The sequence below is a fragment of the Acomys russatus genome, chromosome 26, assembly GCF_903995435.1.
Source record: "Acomys russatus chromosome 26, mAcoRus1.1, whole genome shotgun sequence".
Taxonomy (NCBI): Eukaryota; Metazoa; Chordata; class Mammalia; order Rodentia; family Muridae; genus Acomys; species Acomys russatus.
This window is the reverse complement of record NC_067162.1, coordinates 14,504,678-14,530,062: the sequence shown is the minus strand read 5'-3', so window position 1 is coordinate 14,530,062 and position 25,385 is coordinate 14,504,678. Positions and strand designations below refer to the sequence as shown.

Sequence of the window (25,385 nt, the reverse complement as noted above, 5' to 3'; positions counted from 1 at the left end):
CCACTCATCTGTGGACCAAAGTCCCAAGTAAACCTGACTGGTCAGACACCCTGGCTGCAGCACTTACATCGTTTGCAGACTCCTGTGTGCATACTTTCCTGTGCTTTAGGAGGTTCCTTGGTGACTGTTAGCTAAGAATACCATGATGTAGTGAAGTTCTGTGGCAGTAAAGTCATTTCCAAAAAGGAGTAGGATGATTGGTCATCCCCCTTTGAATGGTATGGAGCAGAGTAAGACACCATCTTACAAAGCTGGCTTTTGCCTTGACTCATCTGAGTGAGAACAGCTTGGCATTTGTTGAGGGGCTCAATTCACAGGCCAGCGTCTTCAGCACATGTTCCTGCCAGGTAAATTGGACTTGAAGCTCCGCAGAGTCAGCTCGGAAGATTGGAGAAAAGGCAGGTGTCACACAGGTTGTCCAAGCCCACACAGGCTTTCCCACAGAAAAAAAGCTGGACATCGTAGTGCACATCAGTAACTGAAGCACTCAGGAGATGAAACAGGAGGGTTGAAAATAAGAAACCAACCTAGGCTGACCCTGTCTCCAAAATAAATAAATAAATAAATAAAGTGCAGACAAAAAAATTGAAACATTATACCAAATTTCTACATTTTTGGCTTCCTGAACCTTATCCCAGAAGATTTGCGTCAAAATGCTTGATTGTAGATCCAAAGCTTTATTGTTTCTTGGTCATCTTCCTGCAAAAGCCAATCCTATAAACTGACACTGGACAGAAGTCTATTTACTTGTAGTCAGGGGGTTAAAAAGAAAATATACTTGAAAGGAGATCTTTGTGTAGCATCTAACAATAGTAAAGATAAAACTCTGACTAATGACACATCCATTTCAAACATAAGCCAGGAAGGGTAAAAAGTGACAAGTGTCGATTTGAAGGTTTTCCTCTACTGCTTGAGACTACCTGCCAATGTGCACATTAACCTCATTTGCCAGAATGCCTGTGCAGGAGATTAGCATCCCATGATGGGTACTGATGGGAAGAAAGGAGGCTTCACCAGTGCTAGACAGCCTAGCTGAGCCTCCTATAGCCAGGAGAGGGTTTGTCTCCCTGTATATGCTATTTACTGGCCACCACGGCTGACATCTGTCTTGATGTACTCAGATCTCTTCCCCAGCACCCTGGGAACAAACACCGCCGCAAATAAACCAGCCATCTTGCTAACTTGGAGCTGCACGGGCTTCAGCACAGAGGTTCTGTGTATAACTCAGTAGCCGCTTCAAACAGAATCAGGTCAGAGCCATCCTGTAGTGCAAGTCCAAAGAAGCCACACAGCCATCTGCCGCTGGCACGGGGCTGCAGTCTTGGCTCCCTCAGGGAAGGAGCCTGACCACCAGACATCTCAGTTCAGTCCCAGTCCTTGAAACTTGGCAGTGTCTGTACACACAAAGTAAGTCCGCAGCTCCCCTTTGCCTTTGACGTTGATCAGTCCTCGGCACTCACAAGAATATCCTAGTCCCTGGAGGATGGTGCACGTCTCTTCTGTAACCTAAAATGAAAAAGAGCCCTATCTTCAGAGAGGCAGGGGATGGCTAACAAGCAGTGTGCCTGTTGTCTACTGCTAACAATGATGGCTAGAGCGGGGACCTCCTTTGGGGAGGATGTTTTCCCCCGAGTCAGTGCTTCACAGTAGACTTACCTGGATTTTCCCAAGCTCTCCAGTGCTCTCCATGCGGCTGGCAACATTGACTGTGTTTCCCCAGATGTCGTACTGAGGCTTGCGTGCTCCGATCACTCCAGCAATCACAGGCCCATGGTTTATGCCTTAAGATGGTTTACAGTTAGCCATGTATAGTGACACTGAGGGAGCCCACAGAGGGGTGCAGGTCTGTTCTCTCCAAGCTCTGATGCCCCTGAAGCATGAAGGGCCCCGCTGCCTCTTGTCTGTACTCCAGGACTCACTAGCTTTTCCCTAGTATCTGCTAATTTCCCTTTTTAACAAAAATAAGCAGGCTTTAAGTACCTACCCTTAAAGCTGGTTGTGACTAGTTAGTTTTAAGATCATTTATTTGCAGCATGATTTTGGCCCTGCATTTATATGGTTATTACTGAATTTTCAAAGGTAGAAGGTTGGTGGCTGGCAAGATGGCACATCAGGTAAAGATGCCACCAAGTCTGATGACGTGAGTTGAATTCCCAGAACCCACACAATGGAAAGAGAACCAGCTCCCTATACAGTGTTCTCTGACCTCCTCACTTGTACTGTGGTATGTCACACAGTAAGTGTAATTTTAAATTTTTTAATAAAAAGGCATTAGGAAGTTAGCTCACATGAGGAGCTGAGTTGGATGCCCAGCACCCAATGTAAAAAGTGTGATGACACACTTGTAACCCTAAAATTGGGGGTGTGGATACAGGCAAATCTCTTGGGTTCACTTGCCAGCCTAACCTCATTAGCAAGTTCCAGGTCCCAGAGACACAGTAAGAAATAAGGTACTCAGCTCCTGAGGTTGCCCTCTGGCCTCCATACATACATGCATCCACTCATAAATACACACTTCACCCCCAAAGGTAACTACATGAGCATATGCAAGGAAGGTCAGTATTAATGATAATATTAGAAGGTCTGCTGAAGCCTCATAGCAGAGGGCCCAGGGTGCCCTCCAATGAGGGTGTGTGCAAGGCTGAGCTGCCCGGTTGGAGCCCTCACCAACTCGAAGGCGGAAAGAATTGAAGGAGTGCCTGTTGATTCCATCCAGCTTGCTCATCAGGGCCATGCTGAACTCAACCAAGACACCGATGTGCACATGCTGCCGCTCCAGGTCCTGCAGGAAATGGATTGCATCCCCACTCTGCAGCCTTGACTGAGGGCAAGGACATCCCATGGGGATAGGGGTCCTGTTCCCACCAGGGGTCTCCAGGCTGCACTACAAAGGTCAGAGGCCTCCTGACACAGCACCTTTAGAAGGCGATAGGACTGGGGATGGCCTGTAGTTACTCTCACACAGGCCTGCGGTACCTGGTTCTCGTGTCCTGACGGGGCACTGAGCCCTGCGGCAGCCATGTAGGTGCTACCAATAGTCTTGATCTTCTCCACACCACTGAACTTGGGCTTCAGCAGCAGCTGCAAACCAAACAGAAGCCTAGGAAGTCCTGATGCTAAGAGGAAGGGGCCTCCTTCCCACACACAGTGCAGACAGCTCGTCCATGGCCATCTGAGCTGACGGCTGCAGGTGACAACACAGCCCCCATCATCTTCTCCCGTTTGTTCTCTGAACTCCAATCCTTTAAGAGTAATCAACCTAGCATCAGTTACTTAGAGGTGGGTTGGTGGCTCCCACAAAGTTTAGCCCAAACCGACTTCCTGAAATGGTTGACACCATGTGTGTAGCCTGAGTCAAAATTGTCTGAAAGGACCTAAAGCTACATTTTAGTACATATCCAGTAGAGATTTAATAAAAGTTAGCTTACTTGGGCTGGAGGAGTGGCTCAGAGGTTAAGAACACTGCCTGCTCTTCCAGAGGTCCTGTGTTTGATTCCCAGCAACCACATGGTGGCTCACAACCATCTACAATAAGATACAGGCAGAACTCTGTACATATAATAAATAAATCTTTTTTTTTAAGTTAGCTTACTCAATAAATAAGTGTGTCTCTTGGTGTTTAATAGAATATAGTTTCCAGCCAGAGCCTCACACATAGGTGAGCTTGAATTCTCCCACTGAGCCTCCACCCTGCCCATGCTACCACACAGGTGGCAAGCTGCACACCCCTATGATGACTAGTCAGGCTGTACCTCGTCAAAATCAGCAATGATCTCATTCAACAGGCGAAGGCACTCTAGCCCTTCTTTGTTGACATCGCACTCAGTGTAGAACACTTTGAAATCCGGAACAGAGGCAAACATGACACAGACACAGTCATAAGACTGATGGTACCAGTCCTGCAGCAGGGGAGGGGAGAAAGAGGACCCTGACTGAGACCACTACCTAGGGGCTCAGTCCTGGTAAGGACAGGTACCCCAGGCTGCTTGGCTGTGTGAGCTGTGACAGAGTGAGTGCAGCTAGGAGATGGTTTTATACTGAGCTGTCACTGGGCCTGTTTTCCTGTCAGAAAGGCTTTGTCATCTGCTCCTCATGGAGGTACAGATGCCTCATCAATACAGAACATCCAGATGACAGACATCCCAGCATGTTTGGATCTCACGACCTGTTTTCCAGGGAGGTAAGGCACCTTGCCCACAGCCCCTGGTGGACATAGACCTCTGACCTGACTGCAAGCCTGCCTTTGCACCTAGCACACTCTCAGGGGTACTGCTGAGTAGGCCAGCTTTGCCAACAAGGGCACCCTACCCTTCACACACCTCAGCTGCCTTGTCACCAATGAAATGGGCAGCCACGTGTGCTGGCAGCACATTTTCTAGGAGGAGGCGGTTCACGTTCTCCATCGTTTCAAACTCCTCATGCTCCTTCTTGAACTTCTTCTTCCACAGACAGTCCAAGCGGCAGTAGTAGTCAATCTGCAAACCAGGGAGCTGGTGTCATACCTGTCACAGCTTTGACACACCACCCAGGACTGGGGCCTAGGGTGCTAGACCTACCTACCTGCAGTGCTGCCCGCCTGCCCAGTCCTGTGCAAAACAAGACCAGCACCTCCACAAAAGGTCCCTGCCATGCTGGTGTCTCAGCCCCCAGCCGTCTGCAGAGGTTGGGCAAGGAGCCTACAAACCTGTCTGGACAGCAGGATGAGGGTGGCATAGAACAGGACCAGGTAGAAGTTGATCATGGTCTTCAGATCTCTTTCTAAACATCTGCTGGGGGAGGGCGCAGTCACCTGAGCCTCCAGAGCAAGGGTGTGGTTGTGCATGCTTTGTTCAGCAGACAGGAGCTGACACGTCCTAAGGGAGTAGGGAGTAAACACTTTGCAGATGTGCAAGGAAGGAGCCTCAGCCAGGGACTCTGGGTCACTCTAAAAGGCCCATCTGCTAAATGAGGGTCCAAAGGCAGCCAAGAGCTCCCTCATGAGGAGCCACAACAGCTACTGTAGACTGGCATGGGGACCTGGCCAGACTAAGGCAGGTGGGGTTTTTTTCCCTAAGTCCTCAAGGTTCTAACCACCAAGCCAATTCCTCTCCTCAGTCCAAAGCCTTGAGGGCTGCAGCAGAGCCTTTTCAACCCACAGGAGTGGGAAACAGGCGATCTGCACTTCTAACATTGGTGATCTAGACCACAGCTCAGACTAAAGTGGTTCAAGGCTCCCTTCTTACCCCTTGACTGGCCCAGAAACAGGAGTCTGATTGCCAGGACCTCCCCCACCCCCCAAGAACACATCAGCAAACCATATACACCCAGCTCTGGCTGCTCGAGACCTGGCTTCCTGGCTTTGGCCATGTGCTAGGTCAAAACAAGCCAGCTTGCAGCAGTGGGCCACAGAAAAGCACCAGCAGATCAGGCCCCACCTGTTTGTACTATTGCTCTCAGTGCCGTGGTCTGGGTCGTGCCAGCATGGGGAGAGGTTGAAGAGCAGCAAGTAGGCCACCAAGGCCACTGTCAGCAGTATGGCCTTCAGTTCCAGGCTCATCCGCAGGAAAACAGAGCACGCCATGAAGCCCAGAATGCAGCTGCAGGTGTAGTACTGCAGGTGGGGACAATGTCCTGTCAGTCACCTGAAGTGGGCTAGCAGTAACAGTCCACAGCCAGCCCCCTCCTGCTGAGGGGCTCAGGCCAGGCGTCTGTACCATCTTGGCCCACTGTATCCCTTTCCAGCGGAGATCAGCAGGGGAGCTGCATGGCACTGGTGTGATGATGGTCACCCCTAGTCTTGCCACTTCTCGTGACTCCTCTTGCCGTGGGCCTTTCCAGGCACAGACCTTGCTTTATGTCAGCAGCCCTGGGCCCAGCCCTTTACTCCTTTAATGCCTCAGTTAACCTCTCTGCAGAAAAAGTGACCCAAACACACCCTAGTGCAACTGATGCTGGTCTGCACTCCCTGCCCACCCCAAGGCTTAGAGCAAACAGCCAAGACCCTGTTTCCTGTTTGCCTGGCATTGGGGTGGGCAGGGAACAAGCTTGGTGGCCTGGACCTTGCCTTCTCCACATATGCTGGGAGACACTGGACTCAGTCTTCTCCACAGTCTGAAGACTCAGACTTCAAACCATGAGCTGTCCACTCTGGCCCGGTAAGAGCAGGTAGCCCTAGAAGACTGAGCCAGGGGCTGGGTGCTGGGGGAAGCCAGGATGAGCATACTCACTGGAAGGAGCTCGCATGGGATTCCAACTCTGTTCCCTGAAGTCAGAGGGTTCGTCTCATTGTCTCTCAGCTGCTCCAGGCCTGGGTTATGCATCAGTGCCTACGGGGAGACAGGTTGTCATTAGAGTATATCCAGGGACTCAGACCTGCCAGGCCCAAGGGAGGTGACCCTAGACTACTATAGGCACCAAAGATACCATGAGGCTGGGTACTAGGGTCTCTGCTGAGCCCAGTGTGTGGCCTTATCCACAGCAACCACCAGGTATGGAGTACTTGGGGAGGGGAGGGACAGAGGACAGCAGCAGCCCAGGGCAGGCATGGGAGGAGGCTAGGATCTGCCCTCTTAGGAGCCCCCTCTTTTTCTGAGAGGGGCCCATGAGAGCACACCCCCAAAACTGCAGCATCCAGTGCCAGGGGCACAGTGTGAAGGAGACCTCTGCTCCAAAGGAAAGAGCGAAAAGCAGGGATGTGAGTTCCTGCGGACTGCTCTGCAACTACCAGCTTTGACCTGCATCAGAGGGCAAGTCTACCCCTTACTGAGAAATTTTAGTTCCAAAGACTGTGGGAAGGAGGAGCTGGCTCCCAGCACATACCTATAGAGTTGCTGGGTGCCTCAAGCCCTTCCTTGAAGGATGAAGAACTCTAAGCTTGTGGTGGGGACCCAACAGATCACTGCAGAGCTATGGGGGGGGGGGTCACACCAGATGGAGCGGTTCAGGTAACAAGGTTGGGATTCTACAATCTGGGTTTCCCAGGTCAAAGATGGTCCCTTTCCCCAGGAGACAGACCCTTGGTACACAGCCCCACTAGGGCTTGCTGTCCTGACCCCAAGACTCACCAGGTTGATGATGGCAACAGTCAGTAGGCTGCCAACAGTCAGCACAACCAGGGACAGCCTGAGCAGGGGCTGTGTCTCCACACTCTCCGAGATGGCCCAGAGCGTACCTCGGGCTGGGAAGCACCTCTATGGAGAGGGACAAGTCATGCAAAGTGGCAGCTGGGATGAAAGACAGCCTTACTCAGGAAGGATGGATGGCACTAACCAGCCTGGGAGGCTGAGGACTTGGGGGCAGCCTTGCAGGGACTCAATGGTCCTGGACGTAAGACAAGGTGCCCAACCGATGCCCAAAGCAAGACTGCCTGGGAGGAATAGGCCATAGGGCTGAGGATGTGTCCACTGAACTCAGGGACCCACTCACCGAGAATTCAGTAGCAAAGCAGAAGCTTAGAACCAGCCCCAGCAGGCAGGCCACCAGCCCAAAGGAAACACCCAGAGTTGCCATCCTGGAAAGGAGGGGAAAATGTGAGTCCAGGTCCCATCCACCAGTCCCAGTTCTCCATCTCATGGACACCTGTCCCTCCCCAGTGGATATGCTGCATCCAAGTGTCCCACAAACAACAGTCATGAAGGTGAAGGTTGTCATCAAGTCCCCCTAGGGGCCAAGTTTCTAAGATGTGAGTCCCATCATTAGCCTCTGGGACCCTGGCTGGCACACAAAACACAAAAGCATTTGTATAGGGGGCTGGAAAGATGGCTCAGTGGTTAGGAGCACTTGTTGCTCTTGCAGAAAGATCCAGGGTCGATCCCCAGCACCCACATGGTGGTTGCCAACCACCTATAACTCCAGTTCCAGGGGATCAGACACCCTCTTCTGACAGCCTCAGACACCAAGCAGCTATTTGGTACAAATACATACATGTAGGCAAAACACTCACATAAATCCAATAAAAAAAAAATAGTAATCATCCATATATAATATTTTATTTAGTTTGGTTTTGATACGTGTCTTATAGGCTGGGTTAACCTGGAATTTACTATGTAGACCAGGCTAGCCCCAAACTTGCAGCAATCCTCATGCCTCTGTCAGAGTGCTGTGGAATCACAGGCCTAGGCTGCCATACTTAGTTGCTATTTGTCTTTGTGCATGTGTGTCTGTGTGTGAATGTAGGCACCTACATGCCATAGCATGCACATGGAGATCAGAGACAACCTCTGGAGTCACATTTGCCCTTTAGCCACGTGGGTGACAGGAATTGAACTTGAGTTGTCAGGTTTGTTGGCAGGTGCCATCATTACCCATGGAGCCATCTCACTAACCCTGTCTAGCCTACTAAGCACATCCAATCCCACAATAATAGTCATGCTGGTTTTAACTGCCTTCTGGAAGCTATCTGTGGCTAAGCTTTGCTCCCTCTGGCCTTAGCTGCTTGTCCCTGACCATCCAGAACCTAAAGAAGGAATTTCAGGGCTCTGAGGTCCAGGCTGGATGTCACCATTCCTATAAGTCTCAAGTTCCCCACTTGAAAGAGGGAAATGACAATCACTGTTTCCAGGGTGTAAGGGCCAAGACCATACAGATAACGGCACCTGGCAAGAGACAGAGGAACCTGGGAAAGTTTCACACCCAGTCACAAGGAAGGGCCAAGCACCCCAGCTCTGGGGCCATCTTCCTGCTCCAGTGGGGAGGGTCACTGGCTATGAAGCACCTTGCCAGTTTCTGCTGGGTCCTGCCATGGTCACCACCCCATCTGGCTGAACCCCAGTGGGCTTGCCCATCCTCCACATCACAGGCTGACCTGGGCATCACTAGAAGGTGGACAAGCAGGATGCAGACGAAGACGAGGCTGGCACAGGCGAAGTCATAGCGAGCCCGGGGGATGGGCACCAGGCGGTACTGAGGGAAGGTGGGGAACATGACTGTCAGAGACAGCTACCAGCAAGGTCTCTTCAATGCCCCACCCCAAGTTCATATCCTAAAATAAAGTGCCTGGCATACTCCTGGAGTTGAAGGGTGGTGTCCCAGAAGGCCATTCGCCCGCCAACGTTATACAGTTCCTCTCTGCATGAGCAATACCCTGCACCCAGCAAGGTTTTTGCTTTCGTTTCTCAGGCCCCATGGACAGGAACCAAGCCTGAGCTCCTGTGGTTCAGTAGGCCTGACCTCACCCCTACCCAAGGACTATTATCTGGGCCTGGACACTTGGACAAACAAGCAGAGATCCCCGAGGCTCCCTCTCCACACGACACCAGTTCATTACCATTCCGTCATGCTACCAGAGTGGACTCAGGTCATGTGACCCATAGGCAAGGGAAGCCCCCTCCACTCTTTTGCCGTAAGTTTGCTCAGATCCCCAGGGAGAGAAATCCTTCCCTTAATCTTGGACACCAGGGCCTGAAGGCCAGGACCCTCCTCAAATGGTCACAGCCTAAAGCTAAGGACACCAGCTTCAGGATCTCCAAGTTGAAGGCTCCTTTCTAAACCACCTGCCACCTGTCTGGTGGCCAGTTGGGGAAAAGGTAGGTTTAGATCCTAGTATGGCCCAAGGCCTGCAGGGAGCCATGAGGTGCTCTACACATACAGGGCCACTAGAGCACAAAAGTGTGTCACCCCAGCCAGGCAGGAGACGCTAACAGACGTTCAACAAGAAGACTGAATTTGAGGTGTCTCTCCCGGGACCCTGAAGCACTCACTTGACCCAAATCTCAAGGACAAAGCTCTAGGATGGTGTCAGGTAAAGGGGTGAGGCCAAGAGAAAGAGCCGCAAATGAGATGGCACAGAACCCTGTCCACCCCAACATCCAGCGCAGAGATCCCCAGGGGCCTCCTCACCCTGTGGGATTTGCTGGACGCCAGAAGCTCATGCCCCACCCACCAGACCTCGGCCTGTTCCTCTGTGGGGGCTGCCCCAGCCTCACCTCACGCTCAAAGCCCTTCTCCAGGAAGATGGGACCAAAAGTGTGGAAGTCATCAGACTTTGAGCAGCAGGGCCTGCGGGAACAGCAGCAAAATGGCACCCAGAGCAGCAGAGGGAGGCAGCCCCAAGGCAAGGGAAGGAGCTACAGGCCAGAGCCAATATCCAGCATGAGGGGACCAGCCCTGCTACGGGAGGGAGGAGGTAGAGGTCACAGGCCTTACCTGGTAGAGCTGAGTCCCTCAATGGCTGACAGCATCTCATCATCACAGTCATCTTCCAAGCGCCTCTTGGGGGATGCACTCCTAAATTAAAGCCCCCCGCCCCGTTGCATCATCCCAGGGACCCACATGCCCAGACTCCCCCCCAGACCAAGGCCACCTCCACTAGGATAGAACCAGCACAGAAACCAGAGAAAACACCTTTCCTCGCCACCACCACACGGCACCCTGCTAACCCAGCCCCAGGGTTAGCACGCAGTGAGCAGGCCCGTGGCCTGTGAGTCCTGCACCCACAGAAAACGAACCTGAGCCCTGACAAACCCATGGAGGCCCAGGCTGGGCCTGGCCGGGCTGCCCCAGGCAGAGACTGCTCAGGGCACTTGCCCATAGGAGGAGCCTGGGACAGCTCTACCCAGTGAGCAGTGTGCTGGGAAGGGAAGATGCCTACCTGTCAGGGGTACGGTGTCGGCGCAGAGGAATGGTCTGAAAGGGGTGAGAAGAAGAAGGTGATCACTCCCTGAACACTGGACCCTCATTCACCACGGGCCTGGCTTTCTTTTCTCAGACTGGAAAAGGACCAGGAGATTCTAGGATATTCCAGGCCCCATCAGAGCATTCTCCAAATACCTCCTCCTGTTCCAAATGGAGGCTTGGCAGAGACTACCCACAGTGCAGCTGAAGGAGCAAGGCTACGGCGGAGCCTTTTGCTCAGAGCACTCCTAACCCAGCAACCAGGTAGAAGGGGACCTACCTTCGGCCTCCGTCCGCTGGGGATGGTGGTCTCGCTGCTGCTAACGCTCTCCCGGTGGTTAAGGTGTGCAAAGGGCCGAGCTGCCCCCCAGGACTCCAGATAGCGGGTCACACGCACTGAAGCCCGCATCTTCAGAGTCACATCCCCCTTGGGCTTGGAGAGGTGATGGCTGGGTGGGGGCGGCTGCTGGCTCTGCAATCACACAGACAAGGCCTGTCCCACATGTTCCCCTCTCAACTACCCCTGGCTGCATGTGACCTGGCACGCCTGGAGCACTGGGTGATCTGGTAAAGGGTAAAATGTTACATTTCTGAGCCTATAGTATTCTTGGATAATGGGCAGCCCTAGGGACTGGCTTAAGGCCTCAGTTTTCATCCCTGTCCCAGGCCAGGAAGAGGCTGATGGCTGCACAGCCCAAGCTCAGCACCACTTTGAGGAGGGGGTAACCATGAGCCTTGCTCTACCCACCCCCATGTGGCTCGCACATGCTGCAGTGTGAGAGCAGTGGGCAAAAGACATGTGCTGGCCTGAACCCAGAGACACAGCTGCTAAGGCACAGGCCATTCCAGGGTAGCCTTTGAAGGAGTGCCACACCCAGCCTTAAGCTCAGCCTCATGCCCATTGTTTGCCATACGCTTGCTGGACCCTGCACCATTCTGGAGCCTCAGTAGTGTAGCCAGGCCCTGAGTGAGGGTCCAGCTCTGCCTCCTGTCCTCGTGCCTCTGAGCCCCAAGTCCCCCTTAACACATGCCTGGGCCTTCCCCAGTCAGAGTAGCCAAGTATGGCTGGAGGCAAGAGAAGAAAAGAAAGAGCCCCAGTGTCATCAGATACAAGCATAGGCTACCTTGTTTCTGCTGAGACTCTTGTCTCCCCAGCACCCAGCATCTCAGACACCCTCAGAGCCCATCTCTTCAGACTTGCCAGCACCAATAGGCATAGGCCCACCCAAAGCCCAAGACCCTGGCCAAAGCACAATGGCAAATTTACTGGAAATCTGCATTATTTCTGAAGATAGAAACCTCTTTAAATCCTCACCGCCCTCCATCTACTCAGGCCAGGACCAGGATATGGAGGTCCACCCCCGAAAGGGTCTGTGCAAAGGACAGCCAAGCTGTACAGTGAGCACGAGTTCCCAGGTCTAGAAGTCAGGGCCTTCCTCTGAGGCGCCTCTACTGCTAGCAAGCCTGGCCTGGTCACACGCTGGCTGGAGACCTCCAGACCCCTCTACACTGTCAGCTGTGTGACTGAACAGATGAAGAGAGAGCTGGAGAGAGGGGCAGGCGGGACAACAGTTCCACACTGCCAGTGCCACACACATGCTGCTGCTTCTCTGGAGCCCGGCTGGAGTCTGGCCAGCATCCTGCAATTCTACTGGCTTGATCTGGCAGCCCTGGGGGTGGGCTTTGGAACTAAGTCTGCAGATGTCTTTGAGGTTGGGGGCTTCATCCATTTCAAAACCACCAAGTGCATGCTCAGAGCTGAGCTGGGCCACCTGCAGGCTGGAGGGCCAGGGGCAGAATGACAATAAACAAGGAAAATGATAAATAAACAGGAGCACATGGCGGGCAGGAAGGCCTAGGAACAGGGCTTTTCCTTTGTGGTGGCTGGCTGCCCTGGGGAACATCAGCAAGATCAAGGAGACATGAAGCAACCAAGGCAGGCAGTGGCACCTAGGTGGGCTTGCAAGCTGCCATCCCCCAAGCATAACTAAGGGCCAGGATGCAGAGAGCTGGGAGAAGCCCCTGACAGCAGCATTCTTGAGCAAACTGCAAGGATGCATCAGGAGGTCAAGGCCACAGACTACAAAAAGCAGTAGACTGCCAGCCTGGAACAGCCAGCAGCCAAACGCAACAGACTCTCCGACTGGGCCAGGAGGGCAAGTTGGGCTCCAGGAGAAGAGACAACAGGAACAAGCCATCTGAGAGCCCCAGACTTGCTCGCCCCAGGAGCAGGCTGCCTGGCTATTCCATTTCCCTGGGCCTTCTTCACAGGGGTTCGTGCCTTGGCAGGAGGCCTTCCTGCAATTAAGCCTCCCCCATGGGACTGCACACTAACTCTGTGCCTGGAGTCGCTGACACAGCCCTCACTCCCACACCTTACGGAAAACAGGAAGAGGAATGTTCCCGTTTCAAGGAAGTGCCCTCCTTTTCTGGACTAGTCTCTGCCACCTTGCCACAGTCTTGTGAGTCAGTTGCTAGTTGCTGAGACCCTGTTCCCAGGCTGCCCAATCCCCACCCACCCCCCAAGCCCTTTGTACCCGGGGGTCGATCACCAGATAGGTTCTGATGTTCATCTCTTTCAGATAGGGGTCGCGCTGCTGCCCGTGCCCATCCTCCACCTCGTACGCCTTGTCCAGGTGGTTCAGTGTCGCCTCTGTGATGTGCACCCGGCTGGGGAGACCCAAGTCAGATAAAACACCATGACCCCGGGCACCCACTCTGGGGATGCACAGCAGGTGGGCTGGCTCCATCCCCTGCCTCCACACTTCACTCCTCCCGGGGATCACCCTGGCCTCTGCTCCGACCCTGATGAACCTCACCCAGGGACTCCAGATGCCTCCATCCTGTTGGCCAAGGACACATCATGGGACCACACATCATACTGCCACTTGCGGAGCCCGATGACCCCACACAGCACATTCCCCGAGTGAATGCCAACACGCATGCTGATGTCCACTCCTGTGGCCTCGCGAACCTGCCTGGAGCACAGAGGTCTGTCATTTGCTGCCACTTCAGAGCCACACTGGGAGTCTTGGGTATGGCAGGGCACCAGGGAGGGAGACAGAGACTCCCCCTTAGAGAGGCCATGCATCCTGTCCCTGGGAACTGTGCAAGCTCACATCCAGCTAAAGGGCATAAGAGACAGGAACTTAGAATGCCACTTATGGGGATGGGCCACACTCTGTCCTGGTGCCCCTTGCCTGGCATCCCTGGTTGGCACTGAAGAGGCTGCCAAGATGTAGGGGGTGCTAAGCCCTACCCGACACCCAGACAAGGACCCTGGGGGCTTCTCTACCCCAATTATAGGAAGTGAGAGTCCCACTCAGGGGTGTTGGAGAGATGGCTCAGAGATTAAGAACACTGGCTGCTCTTCCAAAAGTCCTGCATGGTGGCTCACAACCATCTATAATGAGATCTGGTGCCCTCTTCTGGCCTGCAGGAGTTATATGCAAGTAGAACGTTGTATATATAATAAATAAATACAAAATTTTAAAAAGAAGAAGAAGAAGAAGAAGGAGAAGAAGAAGGAGGAGGAGGAGGAGGAGAAGAAGGAGAGCCCCACTCAATACAAGGAGCCTCCAGGGTGGAGCCTCCCAGGACACAGCACCCATGCCACCTCCGGTATGAACAGAGCTCTCCACTCCTCAGGCAAGCTGTTTGTTAGGAACACAGGACCACCAGCACCTTTGTCTACTGCTAGAACTGGGGATGAGCAACGCTGCCTCCACACAATGCAGAGTGGCAACCTGTGGGGTCACGTGACAGGCATCTCAGGTGCTCTGCACCGTGGACTCTCTTACTACTTGGGGACGGTTTTGGAGGCACAGCAAAGTGGTACTGAATGGAGTATTTCCTGTACTGCCTAGACAGGCCACCTCTATCACCTCGTGATTCCTCCTGCATGGCCCTGAGCACCTTCACCATCACCATCATATCAATGCCAGCAGAAGGGCCCAGAAGATGCAGGTCATCCTGTTGCTGAACAGTGAGGTCTCTGGCACCAGCAGCTTCCCAGAGAAACAGGAAGCAGAGAGGCTGACCTTGCCTGTGGAAGGCCTCCCTGCTGTCTGCCCTGAGCTCCTCCTGCTGTCTCAGTCCTTGGAAGGGTGGAGCCCAGCTGCCCAAGCTCAGCTTCTTATTCCATTTGTTGTATTTTTTTGTTGTTTTTTTGTGTTTTGTTTTGTTTTGTTTTGTTTTGTTTGAGATAGGGTCTTTCTACACAGTCCTAGAACTTGCTATATAGACCAAGCTGGCCTTGAATCCACAGAGATCCATCTGCCTCTGCCTCCTCAGTACTGGGATTAAAGGCATGCACCTCCACACCTGGGCTAGCTTAGATTTGTAGATGCTTCTAGGACTTGAAGGCCAGAGGAAGGGTGGCCAACAGAAAGAGTTTGAATCCTCCACATGGCATGCTGTGAGAATCCAGGCAAGCCCCACCCCGCACCCACCTCAGTCTGGAGTTTGGTAAGGGACATGATCCCGTGCCCTGGCCCGCCTGCACCTACTTAATGGCCTCACATATGTCCAGACCCATCTTCACGCAGTTGCGGGCATGGGTGGGCAGCGACACAGGCAGGCCTGACACGCAGTAGTAGCAGTCACCCAGGATCTTGATCCGCATGCACTCATTGGCCTGCAGGGTAAGCGAGCAAGGGATGTGCTCAGGACAGGTTTGGGGCCAGCCAGATTCCTCCCTGCCAGGAATGGCGCCTTCAGTTCTGGCTCAGTAGCTGCTACCGAGCTTGGCAAGAGGATTGGGGCCCAAGGACCTGGAGAGTTCCAGCCAGGGACCCAGATATGAAAACAAGGCTTAGTAAGGGCTATGTAGGAAGGACTGTGTTTTATTTATCTATGCAGTGCGTTCAGCATCTTCTGTAAGCCTGGCCAGGTCACAGGACATAAGTAGCAGACAACAGATTTCAATCCTGCAGCTGTGGGGTGGTCATGCTACTAGGAAGTTGGAACTAAATCAACACAACTGGGAGATGTGCCCAGGAGAAGATGTGGCACTGGAAAAAAGAGGAAGGGCCCAGGAGACCAGAGCCCACACAGCCCTTAAAAGAAGAGCATGCCAACATGTGCAAAGGCCCTGAGGCCAGGAAGTTACTTGAAACAAAACCAGGGCAATTAGTGTGGCCAAATTAGAGTAAGTCAGGCAGGAAGTATAGCAGGCATCCTACGCAGAGGCCAGCAGGAGGTAAGCCCAGGGATGCCATGCTGCTAGTCCTAGAGTGTAGGGGAAAACAGAGAGGGAAGGTGCAGAGGGGAGCCAACCAAAGGTGAGACTGGGTCCCCCACAGGCATGCTCGGGGAGAGAGGGTACTGGATGGAAGTCAGCAGTCCCACCAGAGACTGTGCTGAAGCCACCAGTCTTCTCAAGCCCCCAGCAGGGACCACGTGTAGGGGCCCTGGTATGGTCGCCAGCCTTTGCTTTGCAGTTTCTTGCACCCTGCTCAACACCCTCTATCCCAGGTGCCCCAACAGGCAGCCGGGCTGGAGCAGTGACATCTAAGTTCCCTCCCGCCAGGGGTGAGGGCCAACTGTGTCCAGCCAGTGCTCAACTAGCTCCTGATCCCCCTGCACCTGGTCTTGAAAGCACATAACCCGTGGGCCATGAGTGTCAGAAGGGAAGCCCCAGTCACACAGCTGAGCCAACACTCAGGAGCCACGGGGAGATTCACTAAAGGATGAAAATCCGTTCCTGGGGCTGGAGAGATGGCTCCGAGGTTAAGAGCACTAGCTGCTCTTCCAGAGGACCTGAGTTCAATTCCCAGCAACCATATGGTGACTCACAACCATCTATAATATAATCTGGTGCCCTCTTCTGTTGGGCAGGCACACATACAAACAGAACATTGTATAATTAATAAATAAATCTTTTTTTTTTTTAATCCGTTCCTGTTCGGTACTTTCCAGACTCCTCAGCACCAGTCTTTGCCTAGGCCACTGTGTCCTTATCTGTTTCCCTCACACTCTGTTCCACACACACTGAGCTGTGTTCATGTCCAGGAAACAGATCTTTGTGTCTACTCCAGGCTCTGTTTCCCTGCCCCACTGGCTTCCCTTCCTCCTCCAAGCCTGAGTCTCTGTGTCTCTGTCTCTCTCTGCCTCTCTCTTCCCCACCCTCCCCCACCCTTTCTTTCCCCCTGTCCCTCTCCCTCTCTCTGAGACAGGGTCTCACTATGTAGTCCTGGCTGGCCTCAAACGCACAGAGCTCCACCTGCCTCTGGCTCTGAGTGTTGGGTGTGCGCCGCTGCACTGGGCCATGGGTCTTTATTGAAAGCTTCTCAAGCTTTCTTATGTGCACAGTTCACCTAGAAATTTGTCAAGCTAAGACTCTGATTCTGGATGCTCCCAGACCCCCAGATAAGGCAAGCCTCCCAGACTAGAAGGCATCCCCTTCAGGTTCCAAGTCCAAGGCCACATCTGAGCCTCTGGACCCACAAACACCCTAGTTGTGCACTTTGTGACCTGTTCTTTTCCTGCTGAGGCAGGAACAAGCTTCTGCACCTTGGTACCTCAGGCATATGGGGTACTCAGAAAACCACCTACCACCAAGACACTAAAGTTCAGCCCCAGGCCCCACCTACTCCCAGCCCAGGGAGCACATGACATGCTGTGAAGGCAGCAGCAGACTGACAGCACGCCCAGGCTTACCTTGGCAATCTGGTCAAACTTCCCAAAGAGCTCGTTGAGGACCACCACCAGCTCCTTGGGCGAGCAGTCACTGGCCAGCTGAGTGAAGCCCACGATGTCGGCATACAGGATGCTGGTCCAGGTGGACAGGGTTTGGATCAGACCCCCGGGAGGCGGCCCCACCTCTCCCCACATCAACCCCCAAAGGCCAGAAGAGGAGCTTCCAGCCAGCTTGACCCATCTTAGTTCCAGAGCCTTTCGCTACAGCAGGACAAAGCAGACCACCTACAACCTGTCCCTGCTCAGCTCCCAGCACCCTTCACTCTCCCTGCACCTGTACCTGCACCTGCACCTGCACCTGCACCTGTACCTGCATCTGCACCTGCAACTGCACCTGCACCTATACCTGCATCTGCACCTGCACCTGCATCTGCACCTGCACCTGCACCCAGGGAGTCAAGAGACCAGAACTCCCAGGATACAATTCTGCCTCCTTCCAATCATCCCTGAGCCCTGAAAAAAACCACAAATGAGCAAACTGAGCAGTGATTCTCAACCCTCCTGACACTGCCACCCTTTAAAACAGTTGCTCATGTTGTAGTGACCCCCCCCCGCAACCATAAAATTATTTCATTGCCATTTCATAACTGTAATTTTGCTACCACTATGAATTGTAATGTAAACATTTGTGTTTTCCAGTGGTCTTAGGTGACCTGCGCCCCCCGCCCCTGCCAAAGGGGTCGAACCCCATGGGTTGAGAACTACCTAGGCTGAGGTTCCGGGAGGTAGGTGGTGATGCCTTCAGGCCTGGCTGCCTGTGTGTCCAGGGCCTGTAAGATCCCCAGGTAGATAGATGCAGCCCTAACTGGTGCTAATAGAAGTTTGCTGGGACATATCGCGGGCCCTTTGGCAGAATGCCAGGCGGAATTTCAAGTGACCATACTATATCTCACGAGAGATCCTGCACCCTGTCAAACTAGTCAGGCCAAGTAAGGACAGGAGGCACCTGGTCACCAAGCTTGGGGGCTTTACCTCCTTTGAGAATCATCATCAGAGAGGCCCTCTGCGTCCCACCCAACTGTCCAGCTAAATTCCCTTGGACTGCTTTGATTTTGGAGAGACTCTAAGCCTTCTTCCCATAGTACCACACTCAGTCCTTTAATAGCCTTGATCTGATCCTCCCCCTGAAGGAACAAAAACAGACAGAGGCCCAAGGAAGGGCCTGACCACCAATCCCTGAGTGGACTGAAGCTCCCTACGGAACACCATCTGCCCAGGGCCAGGGGAGTGGCGCCTGAATACTCAAGAGGACGCGCACCATGCATTTCCCGATCCTTGCCCACCTCACGTTCTGGTGCCGCTTGACGTAGAGGCTGTGGAAGTTGTTGTCAGGCAGGTAGCGGCGGTCACCACCCTCTTTGAGGCGTTCGATGATAGCCAGCTTCATGCCCATGGAGATGTGAGCTGGGAGCACCGAAAGCAGTAGGTTCTCCTGGGCACGGGAAGGCGGACGAGTGGGAGGACCAGTGGGAGGACCAATAGGAGGACCAGTGGAGACAGGCAGAGAGGATTATCAGGCCCTAGGCTCACAGCCTGGACATTACTCTTCCCACAGATTCTGCCCACGGCGCCATTATTTCCTTCTGGGTTACCTTTATCACCAAGACACGCCCTCCCACTTCCAAGGGACCAGCCACTTGAGCCACACGGGCAACACTCAGCCCGACGGAGGGAGGACAAGGTCGGGTACATAGTGGGCGGGGAGACAGGCAGAAAGGATACAGGTCCTTACCTGCTGGCGCTTCTCCACACGCAGCTTCCGGCGGATCTGGATGCACTTGACAGTATAGATGAAGAGGTCCCGTGAAGCATCCTGCAGCTGGTGCTTGTGGTAGGCACCCGTGAAGTTCCCACCCAGGAGGATAACGGCATTGGCCAGGAGCTGAGGGCAGCCAAGCGCAAGGCCGGCACCCTTGCTCAGTACCAACACCACAGAAGACATGGTGGCATCTGTCCCCACTGCCTGACCTCCTCAATACTCTTTAGGTTGTCATGTCCTGGGTTAGACAGAAAACTGAGGCCCACTTGGTGACTGATTCCCTAATGAGTAGCTATGACCACAGGACCAGGTCTGGGCCTTCTCTGCCCTACCAGACACATACCCTGCCAGAGTCCATGTACTTCCAAGGAAATGGTGGCCACTTCACTGAACCCCAAACCCAGCCACAGACAGCACAGTACCTAGCTGGCTGCCCAGTACTCTGCCCTCTCCCCCAGAAGCGGACATCCAGGCCAGTCAGAGGAAGATACATCCCTACACCCCAGTGATGTAAATGGGGGTACACTCCCACTCAACAGAGTCACCACCACCTAGACTGGGGTGCCATCAACCTCGGGCCAGGCCCTGGGGAGAGACACTCAGGTCAGGATCTCACCACAACAGGGCCCTGAACGGCAGCTAGGGCCTGGGCCACAGCTATCCTAAGATCAGTAGTGAAGAGAGGACAGGGCCCTGCCTGCGGCCACCTGCCTACAACAAGTCCCAAAACTTAAGCTCCGCCAAGGCCCAGAGCCTGCCCCCACCCAGCCTCTGTCACCCTCACCTGCAGCCCCAGCTGTGTGCCAGACGTGGATGTCCTGAGAGCTCCTGTCACAGCTCCAAACACCAGGAGGTGGGAGACAGTGGAGACCACCCCCACCGCGATGGCTGCCCGCGTACTGAGGGGCAGCAGCACGTACACCACAAAGACGATGAACAGGAAGAAAGGCACCTAGGGACAGTGTACCCAGAGATTTAACACAGCCCAGGCCCCTCATCCTGGGACACCCCCAACCTGGGACCTCTCATCTCTCCCCTACATGGTGAGGCACAGTGACAGACGCACAGCAGTATGGGAGGGACCGGCAGAATGCTGAGTTACCGTCTGTGTCAGGGCCCTCAGGGCTGTTGGCCTGGCAACCGCTGCCTGGGGCTGGATCACTTGTTGCTGCCCAGGGACAGTGCATCCTCACTCACTCCCCCTGCCCTCCCAGTCTCTGGTTTCATGAACCTGACTCCACCCAACCACAGAAAAGGGAACAGGCTTTGATCAGACTATATGCTACCTCACAGCAACGGAGACTAAGCAGGCCAGGCCGGTGCACCTTGACCCCAAGGTTCGAGCTGCTTGAGGGAGCTCTCCAGCCTTCACCTGAGATGGCTTGCATCTCAGCCTCTGCTTGAGGACAGTAAAGGAGAGCAGAGTCCAAAGTGTCCAGGCTGCTGGGACAGGGACCAGTCCCATTCAGCTCTTCCCGGCACACCAGCCCATTCGTCCCTTTTTTGCCTCCGTGAATTGGAATCCTGCCATCTCTAACCAAACAAAATGCCAGATACTCGAGGCGACCCTCCTCTGAGAAGAGACTCAATTGAGGGCCATCTGAAAGTCAGCACCATAGCCTACAGAAAGGACCATAGCTACAGGCTGTGTTGGCCCACGTCCATGGGCCTACTGCCACAAGTGGGCAGGAGCTGCCAGCTGCATGCTCCAGCTGCTGGTGCCTAAGCCCAGTGACATCAGCTCCCATTCTTACCTGCTCCCACGCATAGGCTTTCTTCTGACAGGAATCCCACACCAGCACGGAGCCTAGCATCATGAGACAGGCCCAGATGAGTAGAGCCAAGGCCCGCAGCCATCTCCGCACCAGGCACTCAACGTACACCAGTATGTAGAGAGCCACAAACAGAGTCAGCATGAAGAACGCAGTGCCCAGGACAGCCTGGTCTGTGGAAGGCACCTGGGTAGAGCAAACAGACACAGAGCACCTGGTCCTCCAGGAAGTCAACCCAGGATGATGTCAAGCGCCTTCCACAGTGTTGGGCTCACCTGACACGTGGTCTCCCCACCATAACCCCCCAGGCCTTGCTAGCACTGCCTTTCTCAGTCACTGCAGCAGCTTGGGCACTCCCAACCCTGCCCTAAGAGACTGCTGCTCTCCTATGGCGGAGAGGTGACCACAGGAGCCAGAACAGGGCTTTTTCTCAGGCAAAGCCCTACTTAAGTGTCTGGAGGAGGGCTGGAGAGATGGCTCAGAGGCTAAGGGCACTGACTGCCCTTCCAGAGGTCCTGAGTTCAATTCCTAGCAACTACATGGTGGCTCATGACTATCTATGATGTGATCTGGTGCCCTCTGCTGGCATGGAGGTGTACATGGAGTACAGAGTACTCTATACATAAAAAACAAAAACAAAAAACAAGATTTATTTATTATTAAGTGTCTGGAGGAGGAGAATTTGTGCCTGACTAGAACCGGCTTCAGAGGGACACAAAGAGCAGCCATCCCACAGAGGGGTGGCATTGGAGTAGAGGTGCAAACGGTGTGAAGAGTCTAGAAGATGATGAATGCACCCAGAATATCCTGGGTCCCCCACAGACCCTAAGCTTTACAAGGATGAAAGCACCACCAGCCTCTGGAAAATGGTGTCTGTGTTGTCGCTGCAAGGTCCTGTTGTCCCTTTCCACACCCTGAAGGACACTGACTACCCAATGCAGAACTCCCTGCAGCCTCTGATATTATTTCAGGAACTTCTGATTGCATCTACAACAATCAGCAAGAAAATGAAGATTATAAGAACAGATTCTCAGTCGTACTGGTCACACGCTGAGTGGCCAACAACTGCACACAGCAAATGGCTGCAGCAAAGCAGCAAGGACACAGGTCAGGAGCAGGAGCGATGTTGGCAATATCTGCCCTGACAGTCATAAGGATTCTACACCTGCACTTAGGAGGCTATGAATTCAAGGTTAGCCTGGGCTACATAATGAAACCCTGTCTCAAAAAATGAATAAATAAATAAAATAAAATAAAGAGGAAGGAGAGGAGGAAGAAGGGGACAGGAAGAGGAAGTAGAGAAAAAGGAGAAGGCAAAGGGGGAAAGGAAAAGGAAGATGAGAAGAAAAAGAATCAGAATATTCTCCACAGTTGAGTGGAGAGTGTGATATGACTTTCTCACATACTATGGTGCCTCACATTTGACCATGTCCCCTGGAGGGGGAGACCTGGTGGCACTCAGAGGAAGGACAGCAGGTAGCCAAGAAGAGACTTGATACCCTATGAGAAAATATAGGGGGAGGTAATCCCCCTCAGGAACAGTCATAGGGGAGGGGAATAATGGGAAAATGGGGGAGGGGGAGGAATGGGAGGATACAAGGGATGGGATAAACATTGAGATGTAACAAGAATAAATTAATAAAAAAAATGTTAAAAAAAAAAAAAGAATCTGAGATCATAGATTCAGAAAGGAATATAGAAATTGATTGGTGATGTCTGCCATGGTCAGACAAGGGAGGGATTTTTTATTTTTATTTATTTATTTATTTATTTTTTGTTTTGTTTTGTTTTTCAAAACAGGTTTCTCTGTGTGGCCTTGGCTGTCCTAGAACTCACTCTATAGACCAGGATGGCCTTGAGCTCACAGAGATCAGCCTTCCTCTGCCTCCTAAGTGTGCAGTTTAAAGGCACGACTTCCATCAGCCTGCCTGCCTGCCTGCCTGCCAGCTCCAGCTTCACCAGATCCCGGCATGGACCCCAACTGCGCCTGTTCTACCAGCAGCTCCTGCACCTGCTCCAGCTCCTGTGGCTTCAAGAACTGCGAGTGCACCTCCTGCAAGAAGAGCCGCTGCTCCTGCTGCCCTGTGGGCTGCTCCGAGTGTGCCCAGGGCTGTGTCTGCAAGGGTGCCTCTGACAAGTGCACCTGCTGTGCCTGATGTGAGGACAATGGTGCTACCACTTGTAAATAGTAGTGCTGGACCGCCCCAGAGTTTTTCATACAGCTCTACCCTTTTCCCTAAACCCCCTTTCTATAAATACGTGAATAATAAAAGCCAATTAGGTTCTTTAAAAAAAAGGGGGGGGGGGCATGAGCTTCCACTACCTGTGGCTTGACTCAGGTGCTTAACAGAATGAATTTCATGGTGAAAAAATTTAAGAGTGAGCCGGGCGGTGGTGGCGCGCGCCTTTAATTCCAGCACTGGGGAGGCAGAGGCAGGTGGATCATGTGAGTTCGAGGCCAGCCTGGTCTACAAAGTGAGTCCAGGACAGCCAAGGCTACACAGAGAAACCCTGTCTCAAAAAAACTAAACTTAAAAAAAAAATTTAAGAGTGATTTATTATTTGGTATAATTCATGTAATAGCTTAAGTCAACCAGACTTCAAGATCAAATTCAGATTCACTTGTTTTCCTCCCACCGAGAGGTTCACAGAGGAAGAAGATGAAGCTACAGGGGGGCAGGCACCCACGTGCTGAAGCTTTCCCATCAGAGCCCAAAGGCCGGAGAGCCATAGCCCGGGCGGGGCCTTACCTCCTGGCTGAAGGTGATGCTAATGAGTGCAATGCAGGTGGCCACAGCCACGAGGAGCAGCAAGAGCAGCAGTGGCCCGTGATGGCTGGTGAGGCGGTACTTCTCATAGAGCGCTGCCTGGTTGGGGCCCTCCTCTCCCTCATTTAGGAAGTAGCGTCCCTTGGCTGGCATCGTCCTCCCCAGTGGCCTGGTCCAGCAGCCTGCTCAGGAGCCCTACGGCCTGAGATGCATCTGTCCGCATCTGACACTTGTCTGTGTGGCCTAGGCCTCTGGCCTCTCTGAGGCTAGCAGGCAGGACTGGGCGGAGGCACCCAGAGCCTGTGGCTCCATCGGCATGTGGCACCTGTTCCAGCCACTGGTGTCTTCAGGGTGTCTAGGGCGAGCTGATAGGACCGTCCAGGTCCTCAGATCTGTGGAATCAATGCAGACCAAAACCATTTGATGTCAATGGGCCAAATCAGGAAAGAACTGGCACGAGGAAAGGCAGGGCTAGGTGAAGTCTTTCGAAAACTACAGTTCCATACAGTACCTGGGCATATGTGAATCTAAAGTCATTAAAAATGGAATTATGGAAGCCACGGTGTAGGTGTATTCAAGAGGCTGAGGCAGAAGGATTCTGAGTTTGAGGCAGCCTGGACTATAGAACATTACTCTAAGTATAAATTCCCAGCGCCCCTGTCACACCAGTCACTGCCTAAGGCACACATCACTTGTGGCTACTACAGTTGATGGCACAGACCCACAGTGCCTTCATCACCTTGGAGACTCACACAGCACACTGCTACTCCAAGCCTGACGAAGCCACTTCCTGTTTGGTGACCGACTTCCTAGCATCGTGTGCATGGCGTGAGGCTGGGCCACAGGCGTTTCTTTTTCTAAGTGGATCCCTACTGATGGCTACGGAGCTTCTAGCTCAACCTTTCTTTGTTCTCTGAGCTTCACAAAAGCCACCTGCCAGATCAGATGAGCACAGTATGGGATCTGGTCTAAACCTCCACTCCGTTCCCAGGGTCCCTGTGTGAACAGCACATTGTCTGGATGCCTGGGGCTCAGTCTGTGTCTTCAGGGCCATAGGGTCCCAAACTGAGGTCCTGGCAGCCTGGGACTTAAGGACAGTCTCAGGATGCAGATGGTTTGGGGGTGCTGAGAGACAACAGGCCCAACTTGAAAGCTTCAACCAGGACAACACCCTGTACCTGGCTTATACTAGGTAACCATCTAAGACTACGTTTTCTCCTTTTAGATTTTTTATTATTAGCTATGTGTGAGAGTATATGTATGCCGTATGTACGCAGCTGCCCAGAGACCAGAAGAAGGCGACAGACAGCCTGGGGCATTTGTGAGCCACTTGACATGGGACTATGGGAACAGGTCTCAGGGCCTCAGTTAGAGCCCCCAAGGACTCTTAACCATTTCTCCAGCCCCAGATGGGCTTTCTTGTAGGTTTGTTGTTTGTTTCTGTTTGAGACAGGGTTTCCCTGTGTAGCCCTGGCTGCCTTGAAACTCACTCTGTAGACCAGGCTAGGAGTAAAGGTACCACCCAGCTTGAGCTGTGTTAAAGGGACCCACAGACAGAGGTGGTTTTTCTGGTACCAGGAGTTGAACCTGGAGGCTCACACAGGCTAGGCAAACACTCTATCACCGAGCTATGGCCCCAGTCCTTCTTTTTTCCTTTTCTTTTTGAGACAGGAGCTCACTAAGACACCCAAGCTGGCCTTGAACTCCTTCTATAGCCCAAGCAGGACTTGACCCTACCATCTTCCTGCCTTGGCCTCCTGTGCAGCTTGGATTACAGGGAAGTGCCAGCACACCTGG

General features: G+C 53.2%; 2 protein-coding genes across 3 annotated transcripts; one reads left to right on the top strand and one right to left on the bottom strand.

Moving 5' to 3' along the window:
* Window positions 1–1,165: 1,165 nt before the first annotated feature.
* Adcy7 (adenylate cyclase 7) lies at window positions 1,166–23,987 on the bottom strand. Of its 2 annotated transcripts, XM_051168594.1 has the most exons (25): window positions 23,561–23,987; window positions 20,803–20,993; window positions 19,833–20,000; window positions 19,022–19,171; window positions 18,573–18,721; window positions 17,251–17,362; window positions 15,099–15,226; window positions 13,410–13,568; window positions 13,128–13,260; window positions 10,871–11,062; window positions 10,568–10,602; window positions 10,123–10,203; window positions 9,903–9,975; window positions 8,783–8,880; window positions 7,405–7,489; window positions 7,044–7,169; window positions 6,207–6,305; window positions 5,415–5,590; window positions 4,685–4,853; window positions 4,320–4,475; window positions 3,753–3,899; window positions 2,977–3,081; window positions 2,668–2,782; window positions 1,657–1,781; window positions 1,166–1,506 (listed from the first exon to the last, which is right to left on the bottom strand). In XM_051168594.1, exons 1-25 carry the CDS (start codon window positions 23,739–23,741, stop codon window positions 1,360–1,362), a joined length of 3,300 nt encoding a protein of 1,099 aa, XP_051024551.1. In that variant the 5' UTR covers window positions 23,742–23,987; the 3' UTR covers window positions 1,166–1,359. The 2 variants fall into 2 exon arrangements, with proteins under 2 accessions (XP_051024551.1, XP_051024549.1); XM_051168592.1 differs by lacking the exon at window positions 23,561–23,987 and having other exon boundaries at window positions 18,573–18,693; window positions 20,803–21,027.
* Window positions 22,791–23,109, top strand: LOC127209052 (metallothionein-1-like). The gene has a single exon (XM_051168595.1). The coding sequence runs from the start codon at window positions 22,791–22,793 to the stop codon at window positions 22,974–22,976; it is 186 nt and encodes a 61-aa protein (XP_051024552.1). The 3' UTR covers window positions 22,977–23,109.
* Window positions 23,988–25,385: the final 1,398 nt, after the last annotated feature.